We start from the raw sequence: 18,449 nt of genomic DNA, 5'->3' as shown, positions 1-18,449 counted from the left end.
CGGGGGCTTTCCCGGTCTTCATACTCTTAATTGCTTTATCTACCCTGGTACTATCAACTCGGATAGCTGGTCCTTCTATTGGGTCGACATACGGCAGGCTCTCTTTCTCCCATTCATTCTCTTTATTAAGCAATCTATCGTAGTGGCATCTCCAGACCTCTTTCTTTGCATCCTCATTTAATGCAAGCGTACCATCATCCATGCGAACACATTTCTCTCCTACAACATCACTATTCTCTCTCCTACACTGTCTTGCAACACGAAATATATATATATATATATATATATACACACATGTATATTATAATGTTAGGGAATTACAAAATCTGAACTTACAAGGATATACAATTTTATAATATCAAATTGAATTATATAATGAAAAATATTTTAATAATTTAGAGAAGAACCACCAAGATGCAACCCAAACAATGGAGGAGATCAGACACCATCAAGAAAAGTGTACTATACAAAATACTAATTTAAAAATCTAAAAAAATCCAAGAGAAAATTTGTAATCCATAAAATCTATAAAATATTAGACTAAAAATTTTAATCAGTTTAGTAAATTTATAAAAACGAAAGTAAATGAAAGACTACGCACGTTTCATGGCCACTTTTAACTGATGAACAAAAGGACTGCTTCTATAAGATACTCTTGCATACCACTTCACTAACATATGATAGTGACAGTATTATCTTGGTTGGTACTTCAATAGACATGATGGGCAGCATCATAATAGCTACATTGGAGTATATGGTAGAAGTGAAAACTGCATCAAGAATTCTGGAATTCAACGATCCAAATGAACCAACCAATTGTAACTTGGCACCTTCCAATCAGATGAACATGCAAGCCAGATAGACATCATTTTCACTGACAAATGGTTGCAGATACTATGTCATTTCCTCTTGAAGGATGTACCACTCAACATAACTACTGGTAATCAGTAGTTTATGTTGGGCGGTACAGTCTTCAAGAGGAGGAAAGAACATAGTAGTGGCTGCAGGATAAGAGTTAAACAGACTAAGAGACAAAAACCAGTCTAAAGAAGGAAGCTGTAAAAGTTGAAACATCCTTCTATGTTAAGCGCAATACTAGAGGATGTGTACAATGAAGAGAAGATGAGAAAGAACAAATGGTAGTTTCTATGGATAACTTATTGAAAGTTACAGACCAAATCTATGACTGAAACAAGGCATGAACAACACCAAACATAACAATGGTGGAACACAAACTTGGGTAGAGTCATAAAAGATATGACAACCTGGAAAAAACAGAATAAAAGGAGCAGCAAAGAGGAATATCATGATGCTAAAAGTGAAGCTAGGTGATGAATGTATATAATGCAGAAAGAGGCTGAAAGGAGGAGGCTTGCTGGTATTTAGTACTGGGAGGATCAGAGATGGTTCTCTGACTTACTAAAACAATGTACAGGGTGTTTCGAGAAATTTGATATCATTTCACAATCTAATAATTTAGCCAGTTCTTGTTCAAATGACTTCAAATTTTAACAGCATGTGTAGAAACAGGTCAAAATTTTATGTTTAATGTTTGATATATTTATCTTTTCAGGTATAGAAATGTCATTCACTTGAAGAGAAAAAGCGTTTTGTGTGTTGGAGCATGCTTGAACACAGTCGAACAAGACTGTACAGTGTGTATTGGTGAGAGATTCTCTAAAGTCACCAATGGCAATGCAGATTTGGACATGGCACAAAAAATTCAAAGAGGAAGGCTGTCTGTGCAGGGCAAAAGGATCTGGATGACCACTAACATCGGACGAGACAGTCGAGCAGGTTCACCAAAAACTCTTGCAAAGCCCCAAGAAGTCCATAAGAAGAACAAGTCTGGAAACCCAGATTCCTCCAATGACAGTTTGGCATGTCCTGAGGAAATGCTTGCTAATGAAACCTTACAAGCTGCAGCTTGTTCAGGCCCATAACAGCAGATGACAAGCAAAAGTGCAAACTTGGGGCTATGTGAAGGGCCTGGTCTATATTCCCCCTCTTCCTGCAAACCTAGAGGAACTCAAGCAAAGAATCACCACTGCACTGGAGCCTGTTACCCAAGACATGCTGCAGCGTGTTAGAGAGTAGCTGAACTACCAACTTGATGTGTGCCATGTCTCAGGCAGTGCACATATTGAACATTTGTGAAATCTTTCATGGAATCTACATATCTTTGAATTTCTCATTCAAATTTGGAGGAATAAATCTTCTGCTGCTCAACATTAAGCCTGCTTAGTTTCATTTGCTTTGACTATGTATTTCTGTGATATTTACATCTCAAATGATATCAAATTTTTTGAAACACTCTGTATAATGGTGAATCAAAATATTGTTGGGGAAAAGTGTATCCAAAATGAGAGCAGTACACCTTCCTTAGCTGTTAATGAGAAGAGAGATGCTCGGAGACATCACTACAAGAGATTGTTTAATGTGGAAAATATGTGAAAAGAAGATCTTAAGTTTACCAAACTGAAAGACAATTTATTGAGGTGGTAGTTACATGGACAAAATGGCCATTAACGATATGATATCAAAGAAAGCAGCTGTATAGTTGCTGAGATACTAAAATATTAAGAGGTATAGGCTTGAGCTACTCATTTACATAATCAACAAAGTTACACAGGATATAACAGCATAGGAAAGGAAATGCACTAGAAAGCAACAATTCTTGAGGTACCAAACTGATGAGCCAAGTTTTAGCACAACTGACAGGAGATAAATTCCACTTAGAAGAGATGCAGTTCAGATTTGACTCAAGTCAGAGTACCACAGATGCTCTCTACACAGAGACAACTGCAAGTGAACTTCCTGGTCAAGAGGAATCCTCTCCACCCAGCATTTGTTGATCTAGAGATCTTTAATAGAATATCATAATCAATAATCTGGTGGTCACCAAGAAAACTAGGAACTGAAAAATAATTGGTAAAAGCAGTGCAAGCCATGTAGAGAGATACAGTAAGTCAAGTGAGAGTTGGCAATGAGTTCAGCAATGAATATGGAGAGCAAACAAATATCCATCAGGGCTTGGTTCTCAGTCCACCTCCTCCTATTTATTACAGTCTTCCTAGCCATAACAGTCAAGTTTAAGACTTGATGCCCATAGGAACTCCTATATACTGATGACCTAGTTCTTATAACAGAATCTGTGGAAGAAGCTAGAATCAAGAAACCTCAGAATAAACTTAATGGAGGCTATAATTTTAGTAAACAGGAAAGAAGACAGGACAATGATAGTGTCAAGGAAATAGCTGTGCTTGATATGCAGAAAAAGAGAAGGTAGAAACTTCAAACACTGTACCCTACATGATCTCTGGGTGCACAAGAAGTGTAGTGGAATCAAAGGCAGACAGACAATGAATTTTTTGGTTTTATTCTTTTACTAGTTTCACTCATTTGACTGTGGCCATACTGGAGCACTGTCTTTAGTTGAACAAATTGACCTCAGGACTTATTCTAGGAGCCGTTACCTCTGCTGACAAGGGGAATTATCTCCAAGTGAAAAGTAGATTGTATGATGCATGCATACAAATTGTGATGCTGCGAGGTTGTGAGGTGTAAGCACTGAATGCAAAGGATATGTAAAGGTTGGAAAGAACAAAAACAAGCATGACTCACTGGATGTGTAACGTTGCTATTCATGAACAAGGCATAGATGAAGTGGGAGAAAAACTGAATACAAAAGTGCAGTTAAGAGTGACAGTTACACTGGTATGGACGAGTAATGAATGTGGCAAAATGAGACATGGGTGAAGAAGTGCCAGGAAATTCATGTGGATGGATTCAATGAAAGAGGAAGTCTAAGGGAGACTTGAGCAGAAGTGGTGAAGGCAAATCTCACAAAAGGGATTGTTTGTCATCTCTTTTGTGATTTTTGCCTTCACCATTTCTGCTCAATCATGAATGCAACAAGTAATGGGATGCTGTGTTGGAGAGGACTCATCCAACCTATGCAAGCATGGGAAAATGGACATAAAAGTAATGATGATGATATATTTAAATATGTACATACATACATGTGTGTGTGTGTGTGTGTGTGTCCGTGACATCATGCACTAATTGTAAACAAACTATGTTGTTTATTTGTAATCTTCTATAAAAACATGCCTGGCCATTGTATTGTTCATATTTGAAGGACTAAGAAAATAGAAGCTTGTTTGGAAACAGATGAGGGTTAGCAACAGGAATAGCATCCAGCCATAGAAAATCTGCTTCAACAGATTTTGTCTGACCCATGCAAGCATAGAAAAGTGGATGTTAAAATGATGATGATAATGATGCTGCTAATTGGAAAAGGACACATTGGACAAAGTTGTTCTAGATGCTCGTAAAATGATGAGATGGCTTCTATCATAGGTCTGCTTGATCAAAGTTGATCTGGGCTTAAACAACAACAACAACAACGACAACACCCTCACTTCAAATTATGCCAAATCTATTGCATTCATTGTATAAACCTACCTTGGAAATCACTGTTTTACTTCAATAATCCACGTGTAAAATCCTGTTAGCAAGGATGATTTTGATTTTGTAGATATTATGTTTATAAAATCCAGCAAAGACATAAATGGATGTTTAGTTAACCGTTCAAAAGATGCAGATAGATATCTTTGTGTAAGCTAAGAGTTTTATCAAAGAACTGCTTACACAATCAACACACAAAATACCATTGATGGCACATATTCTGGAAGCAACATTGCTGTTGAGTTGTTACATGTATCAACATCTGTAAAATGAAAAAAAAGAAAGAAATTTAAGTCATAATAGATACTTATTAATTTAGTAAGGTTATCTTAGTTAATTCTTTAGTTCTACAAGTATTCTGGATGAATGATCCATAATTTGTATCTACCCAGTGATATTTTGTAGTAACCATGACCAAAAGCACTTAAACAGTAGATGCTCAAGTTGACTGGAGTAAATAGATACAATGAGATGGTGCAACTCAATGCTTTAGACTGTGACACCTCTGTATAATTTACAAGTATTTCATTAACTTGTAAGTTGAGTTTAATATCTTCCATGGGCATGGCTCAGAGAGAGAAAGAGAGATCGATTTTGACAGGTTAACTTGACCTATATACGCAATAATGCAATGCTCCTTTACACTTATGGATTACCGGATACATAAAGACAGATACAGAGTTCATAAAATTCCCTGAGACTGGACTATGAACCCTTTTTAGTATGAATATATCATTACTGGTATTTTTATAATCTCTCAACTATCCCAAAGCTGGCTGCTTAGAAAGCAGTAACCCCTTCTCTTATCCCTGTATGCCAGTTACATATATCATCAAAGGAGGTTTGCTGCCTTTTTTTCAGTAATTTATGTGAGCAATATAAAACTGCATAATGTATCTGCCATTTGTTGATGTCTGAGACAAGTGTTGCATATGTATACATAGGATCCAGGACCCTTTTTAAATTCTCTCTATCAGATACCCAGTATTGGAGAAATTTGATGCAAGTAATGAGTGTGTCCACCATTAGCTGGTGATTGTGGTGGTCATTCTGACATCTAAACCCCTATTGAAAACATCATCATGATTTAATTGCTTCCTTGCAAAAAGGCAATGCAATTAATTTGATAACATAAAATTTCAGATAATACCAAATTTAAAGAACTGATTTAGATAATTAATATAAAAAAAGAACAATTATCACCTCTATTCAATATAGATCGAGAAATAATATATTATTCGACACCTTAATTATTAACTGTGCAAAACAGAATAACCCTAAATATGTCAATGTTAACTAGACACCCCGCCTCAATTTACAGCCACAGATATTAAAACCAACAACAGTCCGTGTTCTCGTTCGAGCTGCTAGAGATAGCGACCAAATTTCTCAAATCATACACTTACTGCCTTAAACAAGGATACATTGGATAACGTAGACTTAGGTACTCTAAAAAGATGAGACGATTATGGCAGAAATGTTTCAAATCATAGGTTTGCTCTATCTAGGTTCACTTGAGTATAAACACTAACGGTCAGACCATCAATCCGTTAATTTCAATACACAAACCACGATTTTGCTAAAATGTATACATAATAAATATCTTGGTATTATATATACAAATAACCTTAAATAAATATGAATTTACTATGGCGAATCTACAATTCTTCTGAATTAAGTAACAAAATAGCTGAAATTAAGTTTACCTAAAGCGTCAATAAATAATGAAAAAAAAAATACTTATTGATAGAAAATAAGAATATCTTTGATTGGAACGAAAACAAACGTTTATTTCTCGAGAGGAGACTTTTCTGAAGTAGCGTCCAATTTTATACAACTCGGATATAAATAACTCTTAAGTTGTATGTTTCTAGATTTGAATTTGGCAGAATGATGTAATTCTAGTTTAAAGCAATGAACTTTCACTCCGGTACAGTTCGAATTAACTTAACATAGCAATACATGCTCATCCTGCACACTCATATCAATAGAGATACTTTAAAAACACCATGACATACGATCACACACGTTATTAATATATGTACATTCTAGTATCAATTTTATATTAAATATGATTATCTATTTTGAAGCTTCATGCTACAAAGACACAATGTTTACAAACATTATCATTAACTGAAGAAGCAAACGATGATGACATGGCCCAAACTATTGATTTGTGATGAAAATTTTGGCTTTAATGGGAAATAAGAGAAAGGATAGAGTTAAATTTGATATTCTCACGAAAAAAAAAAAATATACAAAGAAGGCTGGACAAAAATTGGGATGAAAATGGAGGTTTGCAAAATGTTGAAGATGCGGCTTGGCTTGGATTGGCTTGGCTTAGCTATTGTCCATCGATTCGAAGTGCAGATCGAAAACATACAATATATACATATACACACACACATATATATATATAATGTACAGCCTAGGATAGACATAAATCTTAAAAGAGATGTATAGTATATTTTATGTAGAAAGAACTAAAGTAAAAAAGAATCATAATTTGGTGAAGGTTATAATGTGTAACAGTAGTTTTAATAGTAGTCGGACAGGAACAGGTGCGTTCCTAGGGTCACAGAAACTAGGTGACACACAGAGTGGCTAAACAATGTAAATCGTTCATTAGCAACAAAGATGGAATAAAGCTTACTTTTGATACCGTTTGATATATGCTACCTAAATACTCCAAGTGTTAAGGGTTTAAAAAAACCAAACGCACAGTTGGATCTATTACGAGGTAAGAAGAGGGTTTGATTACCCACACAAATAAATTCAGCGTTGATATTGACTAGTTCAGTCTGACACTCTCGTTGAACATTTTAACATCCACGAGATTCTCGCTCACAGAATAAGATCCCTCCACACTTTTAATCAAGCTTTAATCTAGCTTCGTCTTATCTACAACTGCTGTCTTTCTTAGCCTATATTTTCTAATATACATACATTATATATACATTTGTTTGTTTTCATACGTTAATAAAAACACACACACATACTTTTACCATGTCATTTGAGACTTTACTACAGATCACACATTTAGTTATTTTTTCAGGAAATTTGCAAGAAGGCATTTTAGTTGTTTATGATTAAAGATGGAGCTTATGTATTGGTGTAGGTTTTAAATTGGTTGTTGGTAGCCTTTTGTATTTTAATTTTTAAAAATAAACTCGATCGATTGGGAACTATTTAGGACCTCGTAGACTAAAGGAAGCAAATAAAAAATGATAATAATACACTCATTCATTTTGAAATACATAATTTATGAAAAAACGAAAAGGATTTGAAGGGATATTCAGTTCTGAACAAGGAAGGTTTTGACATTACCGTGACTGGGATGGGAAATGTAGCAGGGATAGCAATAGCCATATGTGTTACAAGTGGTTTCATAATGATAGATGTCATTGTCATACAGTAGAAAAGACAATGATCAAGTTCATAGGAGATAATAAAGAATCACCGTTAAAACATCTTTACGAAGTATACTTAAAACAAAAAAACGTTTTCGCTTTATTTTAATTATTCTTCGTTGGTCGTTTACGAGAAATCTTTCAAGGGAGTTAACTTCCTTTTGTAGATTATACTTCTAATGTCGCATTTCTATTTTCTCAAGAATGCTTTCGAGATTGTCTTCGTTTTACCATATTCTAAAATTTATAAAAAGAAAAAGCGAGCTTTTACCAACTTTTATAACAGAGAGCTTTCGTAGTTTTCCCATATTCTAATAAGTGAACTTAGACTTTTATAACAGAAAGCATGATACCTCTGTAATTATTTGTATCTAAAGTGTCACCTTTACCTTTGTAGCAGTTGACTTTGGTACTGCCACACCAGTCATTGGGTATGACTCCTTTGTGTATCACCTGGTTAACTATACAGGTGACCCGCATCATTAGACGGGCCACACTACTAAAGAAAATTCGTCTTATCCGCCTTTGTAGAGAGTACGGACAATCGTGAGTTGGGTGATGCCGTATGGCGCTGCAACCATTTCGATTTCTCTTTGAAGGTAACAAACTGCAGTTTTGGTATACGCAGAGTATTTTGAAAAACACCCTGCAAGCATTGGTGATAAGAGACAAGTTGTGGAGATTTAAGTGATGTGTCACGGGAAGTACAATGTTGATCCAGTGATTCTACAACGATTCCTTTTTTTTTTTTTTGGTGGATATTGTCTTGCAACACACGAAAGCTTATTGTTGTCATCTGATGATATGTGGGCTGAATATCCAAGCAAAATGTATTCAATAATAAAATCATTGGTATTGTGTGTTGTTTGATTTTTTTTTTCCTAGAATGAAAATGTTATTACAAATGCAAACAAAATATATTTGTCAATAAACTTCAAGTGTTGAAGAATTATATTTCAGGAGCGGAACCGAGGGGGGGGGGGGAATTTAAGAAAAGAAATGCGCTCTTCTAAATAATGTTATTACGCTCTTTTCTCCTGGAAATTTATTCCCTTCTGACCTTATGCTCTCCCTTCGAAAAATTCCTGGGACATCTAATTTATGTACCTGGGCATCATTCGAATTGAAAACGTAGTATTGGATATTCTATAGTTGACAGAATTATGAGATTAGGAGAGTCTCAGATGCATGCATGCTCACCACTTATAAATGATGGGTGAAACGATATTTTTAATTTAGTTAATAATGTCTAAACGGTGAAATATATAGTTGGATCTTGATTATGGTAGAGACCACTGTTAGATCTTGACTTCCTAAAATTATAGATTACAACAATTTTTAGTCTTCAGAAATCCTTTTATGAAATACATTATTAATAAGAATTCTGCAGATGTCTTTGATAAATTCATTAACCAACTTGAACAGTATCATACTCATGAAGCCAGATGAAAATGATACAGTGAGTCAATTTTTATTAAGTCTGAGAGATACAGCGACAGGTTATTATGATAAACTAATGTGGTCTGAAATTACAAAAGTGTGGGCTGAAGATGACATTACATAATACATATTTAAGAACAAAAAAAAATTATAAAAAAACATTGCGTCTAAATTTACTACCAACAAAAATATATTCAGTAAACGAATAAAACTATTTTCATTGAAGAAACAGCACCATGGATAACCTTTTAAAGATTGTCGATTCAGTTCTCTTTAACAAATATGAAAATAGTCTCTTTTCCTTAAATGATATAAAAAATTATATCAACTGGTTGAAAAGCAATTTGCTATAACTCTGCCTTGTCTCTCAAAGCTGGGAAAGCTTTTACTTTATAGGATGTGCATTTATACTGTCCAGAATGAAAACTGCTTTCCACAGAACAAATGAAAAAAACAATCTATCCAATAATGCTCAATAACTGTACATCAAATTCATTGACTGATAAATCAAAAGTTATTGATTGCAAATCAGTCAAGCTTGAAATTAGCTAACTCAGAAACAAATCAGATTGTAGAAGAGAACTGACATGAGAACAGAGGATAGGTGTCGCATTCACATCTGACTCAGTTCAACAACCAGATTTGTTAACTTGAGTTTGTAGCATGCGTATGAATGAGGACAGCTGCATCAAGAAGTACTGATCTCTAATTGTGGAGGGAATATGTGGGAAGGGTAGACCCAGGAAGACATGGGATGAGGTGGTGAAAAAGGATCTCTAGATGTTGGGCCTCAGAGAGGTGGTGACAAGGGGCCAAAACTTCTGATCGCTTGCTGTGCTTGAGAAAACACATCAAGCTAAGTAAAAGTACATATTCCTAGTGTCCCTCTTCAGCTGAGTGATCCTATTCTTACAGGTTCATGGGTGTTGGTGTCAAGTAGAAAGCACCCAGTACACTCTGTAAAGTGGGTGGCGTTAGGAGGGGCATCCAGCTATAGAAACCATGCCAAAACAGACAGAACCCGAGCAGCTCTTCAGCTGATCAACTCCTGTCAAACTGTCCAACCCATGACAACATGGAAAATGGACATGAAATAATGATGATGATAATGAAGAAGAATTTGTAATACAAACAACTAAAACTGCTTAAAAACTACCCAATACCGGAGGGCATATTTAAGCCTACATTATCAAATGTACCTTTCCGTTATTTAATCATTTAATAAGTTCAAACGTCGGTGTAAGGCTAGTAAGCCATGATAGACTGAGAAAGGTATATAACCCTATACAAAAGAATAAATGAAATATAAGAATGCAAAAGCTAGAGAGAAGAAAAAAGAACAGTTCAATGTTTTGGTTAGATCTTTTGCAACTTCAATGAGTTGCGAGAACATATCTATGGCTATTTGATCCCTGAAAAGAATTTGTATTGCCAATGTTGATGAACTTTTAAAGACAATTTCTAAAATGTTCTGTCTGTCTGTCTTTCCTTCTCTCTTTCTCCCCCTCATACTGGTAATTTTTACACTCAAACAAATATTGCTTTTAAAGACAATAGGGTTGATTGAGGGTTGGCTGCTATTTCTAACAGGTTATGTAATCTTATAGAGGCTCCATTCTTGCTTGTTCCCAATATGTTAGTTTTTACTTTATACACCTTTTAGTCTATATTTCCCATCTTACTGACTCCGACACAGTTCATCACTTGTAGTGACTCTCTATGCAAGCAGCAAGGAAACCTGTACATGGTGGCTCAAGCCAAAAATGATAACCAAATCTCTTTGAAACCAGACCATAATGTTGTAATGAGAACTTGGCTAAGGTTCAAACAATAGCTTTTAATATTTTCCCAGTCTAGAATCACAAAAAGGAAAAGAGTTGCCATAAAAGATATTAACACCTACACAAATATGGTTTGACCAATCAGCTCTGATTGACTTATTTGGCTGTAACTTCAAAAGAAGTCTGCAAATTTTCCTGCCAAACAGATTTTAGAACCTTCTGGGCCAATAGTTATTTAAAGTTGAGCTAATTCAAGATTTATAAGTGTCAGTGATTTTTTTTCCTGTATAGTAGCCTCTAATTTTCTCATCTTCCTATTCACAAGCCTTAACCAGTAGTGTCATCCAATGAATATTCATGATCTGCAATGATTCATATGCCCTGTACCACTTTCACAGCATTAATTTGTTAACCCTTTATCCTTCAAATTACTCAGTCAAATATTATGCTTATTGATTCACAATATTTTGAATTAATCATGTAGCTTCAAGACTTTGATAATGTGATTGCTTATTTTAAAAATGACATTGTGTAGCGTAGGTGTAAGAGGTAAAGTTTGAGCATGAAACATGTGGAATATTTGGGCCTGATATGGCCAGTTTAAATGCTAAAGGATTAATTTATTGTATTTTCATCTGTTAAGTTAGCAAGGTTGATAAATAAAATACTTGGAAACTCAGACAAATCTAAATGTGGTTATTTTCAAAACATACAGCTTATCTGATATTAAGAATAGCTAAAAAACATAAGATTACAAAGTGCATTGTCTTAAAAAATGGACACATTGGATAATGCTAAGATAAGTAATGACTAAAAAAAAAGAAAAATAGATAGGATGATTATGGCTTGAATGCCTTTGGTTACTGGTCTCCATGCTCAGAGCTATCTTAGGGCTAAACAGTAATAGCTTCTTATATGTATGTCACATGCTTGTGAAAACTAAGTCAATGAATTTATTACTCTATAAAACAAATCACTTATGAGATTCCGATGGTTTGTGTTAGGTATCCAGCTGTAGAAACCACATCAAAACAGACAGTGAAGTATGGTGTAGTTTTCTGGCTTGCCAGCTCCTGTGAAACCATCCAACCCATGCCAGCATGGTAAACAGACGTTAAATTATGATGATGATGATGATGATCATCATCATCATCGTTTAACGTCCACTTTCCATGCTAGCATGGGTTGGACGATTTGACTGAGGACTGGCAAACCAGATGGCTGCACCAGGCTCCAATCTGATCTGGCAGAGTTACTACAGCTGGATGCCCTTCCTAACGCCAACCACTCCGAGAGTGTAGTGGGTACTTTCACGTGCTACTGGCATGAGAGCCAGTCAGGCAGTACTGGCAATGGCCACGCTCAAATGGTGTCTTTTACGTGCCACCTGCACAGGAGCCAGTCCAGCGGCGCTGGCAACTGGCAAATATTTTTTCACAATTGCCAGTAAGGCAACGCTGGTAACGATCACACACAAATGGTGCTTTTTACGTGCCACTGGCACGGAAGCTGGTCAGCTGCTCTGACAACGATCATGCTCAGATGGTGCTCTTAGTGCTCCACCGGCACAGGTACCAGTCATTGAATTTGATTTTGATTTCACTTGCCTCAACAGGTCTTCACAAGCAGAGTTTAGTGTCCAGTGAAGGAAAGGTACGCATAAGTGGGCTGGTTTCACCCCTGGCATAGGCCACGGGTTATTGTCTCACTTGGCTTGCCGGGTCTTCTCAAGCACAGCATATTTCCAAAGGTCTCGGTCATTAGTCATTACCTCGGTGAGGCCTAATGTTCGAAGGTCATGCTTCACCACCTCAGCCCAGGTCTTCCTGGGTCTACCTCTTACACAGGTTCCCTCAACCGCAAGGATGTGGCACTTTTTCACACAGCTATCCTCATCCATTCTCACCACATGACCATACCAGTGCAGTCGTCTCTCTTGCACATCACATCTGATGCTTCTTAGGTCCAACTTTTCTCTCAAGGTACATACACTGTCGATATTGCACACTGACATTACACATCCAGCGGAGCATACTGGTTTCATTCCTTGCAAGCTTACGCATGTCTTCAGCAGTCACGGCCCATGTTTCACTACCATGTAGCATGGCTGTTCGTACACATGCATCATACAGTCTACCTGTTACTCTGAGTGAGAGGCCCTTTGTCACCAGCAGAGGTAAGAGCTCTCTAAACTTTGCCCAGGCTATTCTTATTCTAGCAGCTACACTTTCTGTGCACCCACCCCTGCTACTGACTTGGTCACCTAGGTAACGGAAGCTGTCAACTACTTCTAGTTTTTCTCCCTGGAATGTGGCAGAAGTTGTTCTCTGCACATTTTCAGTGTTTATTGCTCCTAAGCATCAGCCACACACAAAAAACTATCTTCCCAGTTAGCCTTCCTTTGATATTGCATTCTTTGAAATATTGAACATGCACACTGTGCTTGAAATCCTTGCCCATGTGCATTGGACTGAAAATTTTACACATACACACTGGGTTCATTAGTCCTGTAATTGTGCATTGGGTTTGAAATGGTGAATGCAGATAAACTAGAGTGATGTGATTAAGAATTTTGCTTCACAAACACATAGATTTGAGTTTGATTTTACAACGCATCACTGGGCAAGTGTCTTCTTCAAAGCCTTAGTTTGACTAATGCATTGTGAGTGAAATTTGGTAAATAAAAATCATGTTGAAGCTTGTTGTCCACTGCCACCGTCACCACAATCACCATAATGTTCACTTTTCCATGATTGCAGAGGCTGTACAAAATTTGTTCATGCAGATTTTCCTTTAGCTAACCCACACATAAATGACATCTCTTTCATGATGGATAGATGGATGTAAACCAGAGCAGTCTTCATATGAATAATGGGCACAAACACACACACACATCATATGAGCTGTATAATTGTATAGTAAAAAATTATTATAAAATGATGAGAAGTACAATTAATTTTAAAAAATGGAAAATCAATAATTTATTTCTTGAAAATAAAAAGGATTTCTGTTTGACAATTTGCATTTGTTATTCTGCTCCAACACAGTGAAGTCTTTTATGCTTCAGAATTTCTGTGGCAGTGAACTGAAAGGTTTTCCCACAGTCACTACATTCGAACTTCTGCTTCAAAGGATTTTTATGACTTACATTTTCATCATCATCATCATTGTTATCATTATCTGAAAGAAAATGGAATTGCATTTGACTATAGAATGTTTTCTTATTTTAGGAAAGAAATTTTTTGAATATTCGATGTTCAAGTGTGATTAATAAAGTCTATATACGTAACAAGATGATTGAAGTCTTGTAATAAAAATATTGTTAAGTTTTAACAATAAATAATTTTGCAACAAGGCCTGGTTCTTCTTGTTCATCCTCATAATCATCGTTTAACGTCTGCTTTCCATGCTAGCATGAGTTGGACGATTTGACTGAGGACTGGTGAACCAGATGGCTACACCAGGCTCCAATCTGATTTGGCAGAGTTTCTACAGCTGGATGCCCTTCCTAATGCCAACCACTCCGAGAGTGTAGTGGGTGCTTTTACGTGCCACTGGCACGAAGGCCAGTCAGGCAGTACTGGCAATGGCCACACTCGAAATGGTGTATTTTACGTGCCACCTGCACAGGAGCCAGTCCAGTGGCACTGGCAATGATCTCGCTCGAATGTCTTTACACGTGCCAAAGAAGAAGCTTTTCCCAAGCGGGGAAACGAACCCCGGCCGCTGCGGTGAGAGCGCGGAATCCTAACCACTAGACCACTTGGGAAGCTTGTTAATTCATTATTTTCTTGTTGCTTGAGAAGTACCAGCATAGAGGAAAAAAGGAGGATGATGACTGCCACTGAATTTTACTGAAATTTTTCAAGTTCTCCTAAACATAAAGGAGAAGAAAACTGAATGAAATAAATGTGTTTAATGTTTACTTAAATTTGTTGCAAGATAATGGTTGAATGGTGGTCAATGCAGAAGCTAGGGATAGATGAGTGGTTGGTGAGAGCTGTACAAGCCATGTACAGGGATGCTGTCAGTAAAGTGAAGATTAGCAACAAGTATAGCAAAGAATTCAGAGTATAAGTAGGGGTTCACTAAGGATCAATCCTCAGCCTCTTCTTGTTCATCATAGTCCTCCAGGGAGTAACAGAGGAATTTAAGACAGGCTGTCCCTGGGAGCTTCTCTATGCTCATAACCCAGTTCTTATAGCTGAATCACTACCAGAACTATAGAAGAAATTTCAGGTGTGAAAGCAAGATGTAGAATCAAAGGACCTTAAAGTTAATCTAGTAAAAACCAAAGTCTTTGTAAGTAGGAGAGCAAACAAATCACAAATCCTTTCAGGTAGATGGCCCTGCTCAATCTGTAGAAAAGGCATAGGTAGAAACTCCATAAGATGTACCCAGTGTAAGCTATGGACACATAAGAGGTGCAGCAATATCAAAGGAAGGTTAACAGGGAAAATAGTTTTTCTGTGTAGAAGGTGAACAAGTACAATAAACACTAAAAATGTACAGAAAATAGACTCCATCAACTACCAGCAGGGTTAAGCTAGAGGTAGTAGATAGCTTCTGTTATCAAGGTGACCAAGTTAGTAGCGGAGGTGGATGCTCCAACAGCATAGCTGCAAGAATAAGAATAGGCTGGGCAAAGTGCAGCAAATTCCTACCTCTGCTGGCAACAAAGGACTTCAAACTGTTTGATGCAGGAGTCTGGTGCAGCACCTCAACTTACTAGCCCTGATCAAACCATGCAATGCATGCCAGCATGGACAATGGACCTTAATGATGATGATGATGATAGGGAAAACATGAACAGAGATAGAGGGCCAAGTTCTGTTCTGCAGAAAAACAATTTTTACAGGGTTTTGGGGTGCTTGACAATGTATATTGGTAGTTTAGGGATCATTATGAAAGAGAGGGGATACAGCTTGGTAATAGGATAGTGTTTGGAGAGTCATGAGTGAAAGTCAGTTTATATTATTGGGCAGTCACCTGAGCCACCTTTGAGACAAGGTGATCTTAGACAAATGAACTTTAGATTCAATAAGCAACTAACCTCTTGAAGATTCAGCAAATTCACAAGTACTTTCATGTTGCAGTCGTTCAATTACGCTTACAATAAACTTCCTCTCACACTTTGGACATGTCCAGTGACATTGAAGATGGCTGGTTTGTTGACTCCAAGCAGATGCAACGTTGCTATCATGAAGACTGTCAAACAAAACATTACAAATATTAAAAGAATTGCCCAGTATTTCTTGTGGGGGGAAAATACCAAGGATATTTTAATAAATGAGCAATATCTGAATCTCAAAAAGAGCAGGGAGTGGCAGAAGAGGTAGAATTCTAGAGAAGTGCATTGAGGTAAAATCTTGCTGGGATCAACTTCAATCTATTCTTCTGAGGCTGAGAAAATAAGAAGACTAATCCATATAAATAAATAAAAGGGAAAATCAATAAGGTACAGGGGTTGATTTAACCAACTGTTTCCTGTTCAGAATTTTGTATCATTGTATTACAAGATAGAAATCAATGTCAGTGACTTGGCAGAGTCATTAGTGTGCCAGACAAAATGCTTGCTAGTGTTTCTTATGGCTCTTTACATTCTGGGTTCAAGTCTTGTGGAAACCAAATTTTCTTTTCATCCTTTAGGAGTCGATAAAATAAAGTACCAGTCAAGTACTGGGGTCAATGTAATTGACATGCACCCTCTCCTCCTAATTGTTGGTGTTGTGGAAAAATTTTCAGTGACTCAAATACAGAACAGTAAAACATGCAGAGCCAATGTTTCTTGCACACAAACTCCAGCATCTTGTGGTACTCAGTTATCAAAAATATACAAAAAATAAATACCTTCAAAGTCCTGAGAAGGCTTTTAAGGAATGGTGCTGATAATGAGAGATACATGTCCTCTGAAGCAAACTCTGGTTTACTACAGGTAACATTACCAGATGATTTTGGTACCTATCCTCAACAGCTAGTAGTAGAACAAAGTGCTCTATCTAGAAATACAATAAATCTTCTATAATAGATTTGAACTCATGCCTTATGAAAAATACCTTTTGCTGGTGTTTCTAGCACATTAAGTAATCCTTTTAAGGCTACCTCATTGGTTAAATGACATGTAAAAGATACAGCATGAACTTACCAGTTATAAACAAAAAAGCTGTTAACAATGACTCCACCTTTTACAGGGTGCGGTTGGTGTTCCGCTTGGCTTTTGAAAATACTCGGGAGTGAATAGTCTGGTTTGCGAGAGAAAAAGAGAGAAAGAGAAAGTGGGTAAAAGACATTGTAGGTTAAGCTTAAGTTTAAACAACTGAAATTGATAAAGTGTGGACCTCACAAATCAGGTGGCACATGAAAAAGAAAGATAGAAAAATAAATGTTGTGATAAGAGCACCGTCCGAGCGTGATCATTGCCAGAGCAGTGGCTTCCATGCCAGTGGCACGTAAATAGCACCATTTGAGTGGGATTGTTACCAGCATCGCCTTACTGGCACTTGTGCTGATGGCACATGAAAAGACACTCGAGCGAGGTCGTTGCCAGTGCCTCTGGACTGGCTCCTGTGCAGGTGGCACGTAAAATACACTATCTTGAGCGTGGCCATTGCCAGTACTGCCTGACTGGCCTTCGTGCTGGTGGCACGTAAAATCACCCACTACACTCTCAGAGTGGTTGGTGTTAGGAAGGGCATCCAGCTGTAGAAACTCTGCCAAATCAGATTGAAGCCTGGTGTAGCCATCTGGTTCACCAGTTCTCAGTCAAATCGTCCAACTCATGCTAGCATGGAAGGCGGACGTTAAACGATGATGATGATGATTATAATGGTTACCATCATTGTTGTCATCATCATTATTTATTTTAATTATTTTCTTATCATTTTATGGTTTTCACTGCTTTAGTTATATATCTTTTGCTGAGGAAAAATATTCTTTCAAAATTTTTTCCCACTACTTTCCATTCTTTATAAGCATGTGGCCAACAGATGACCTGATGCATTAGCCATCCATCTCCTACCCTCCTCTCTTCAATTTACACTGCTTTTTTACTCCTCTGCCTTTCATCCTTTCTTCTCTTCTTTCCTACTCCCACTCTCACCATCACTCATCTTAAAACATAACTTACATGTTGTATTTTAAATTGAATAACCTTATTTCAATTATTCTACATAATTTTAATAATTCATCATTTCAAGTGCCCTAAATTGTTTTGGTAATCTATATATATAAAAATGAGAATGTGTGTGTGTGTGTGTGTGTGTGTCTGTCTGTCTGTCTGTCTGTCTGTGTGAATCCCTAAAACTCGAGAACTACACAACCAATTTCATTCAAATTTTACAGATGCCTT

General features: G+C 36.9%; 2 protein-coding genes and 1 non-coding gene across 9 annotated transcripts in view; all 3 read right to left on the bottom strand.

Moving 5' to 3' along the window:
- Window positions 1-8,741, bottom strand: part of LOC106875157 (transcription initiation factor TFIID subunit 3) — a 32,377-nt gene extending 23,636 nt beyond the window's left edge. Inside the window, exons 1-3 of one of the 5 annotated variants that reach the window (XM_052965643.1) lie at window positions 7,124-7,297; window positions 4,468-4,732; window positions 602-740 (exon numbers count right to left, since the gene is read on the bottom strand). The gene's annotated coding sequence lies outside the window, so the exon portion shown is untranslated. Of the gene's footprint in view, window positions 1-601; window positions 741-4,467; window positions 4,733-7,123; window positions 7,298-7,797; window positions 8,015-8,269 lie in introns of those variants that run through there. The other 4 variants (XM_052965644.1, XM_014923173.2, XM_014923172.2 and 1 more) reach the window with 4 other exon arrangements.
- Window positions 8,742-14,057: 5,316 nt separating this feature from the next.
- The window catches only part of LOC106875158 (probable ATP-dependent RNA helicase DHX34), a 50,217-nt gene continuing 45,825 nt past the window's right edge, over window positions 14,058-18,449 (bottom strand). For all 3 annotated transcript variants that reach the window (XM_014923177.2, XM_014923178.2, XM_014923179.2), the window contains 3 exons: window positions 17,247-17,343; window positions 16,155-16,309; window positions 14,058-14,281 (listed from right to left, as the gene is read on the bottom strand). In XM_014923177.2, coding sequence (XP_014778663.1) covers window positions 14,130-14,281; window positions 16,155-16,309; window positions 17,247-17,343 — 404 coding nt within the window. In that variant the 3' untranslated portion in view covers window positions 14,058-14,129. The remainder of the gene's footprint in view (window positions 14,282-16,154; window positions 16,310-17,246; window positions 17,344-18,449) is intronic.
- On the bottom strand, window positions 14,799-14,870 carry Trnae-cuc (transfer RNA glutamic acid (anticodon CUC)). The gene has a single exon. It is a non-coding gene; the product is annotated as a tRNA-Glu (tRNA).

Source organism: Octopus bimaculoides, chromosome 2 (assembly GCF_001194135.2).
Source record: "Octopus bimaculoides isolate UCB-OBI-ISO-001 chromosome 2, ASM119413v2, whole genome shotgun sequence".
Lineage (NCBI taxonomy): Eukaryota > Metazoa > Mollusca > Cephalopoda > Octopoda > Octopodidae > Octopus > Octopus bimaculoides.
This window is presented reverse-complemented; position numbering and strand designations above follow the sequence as displayed.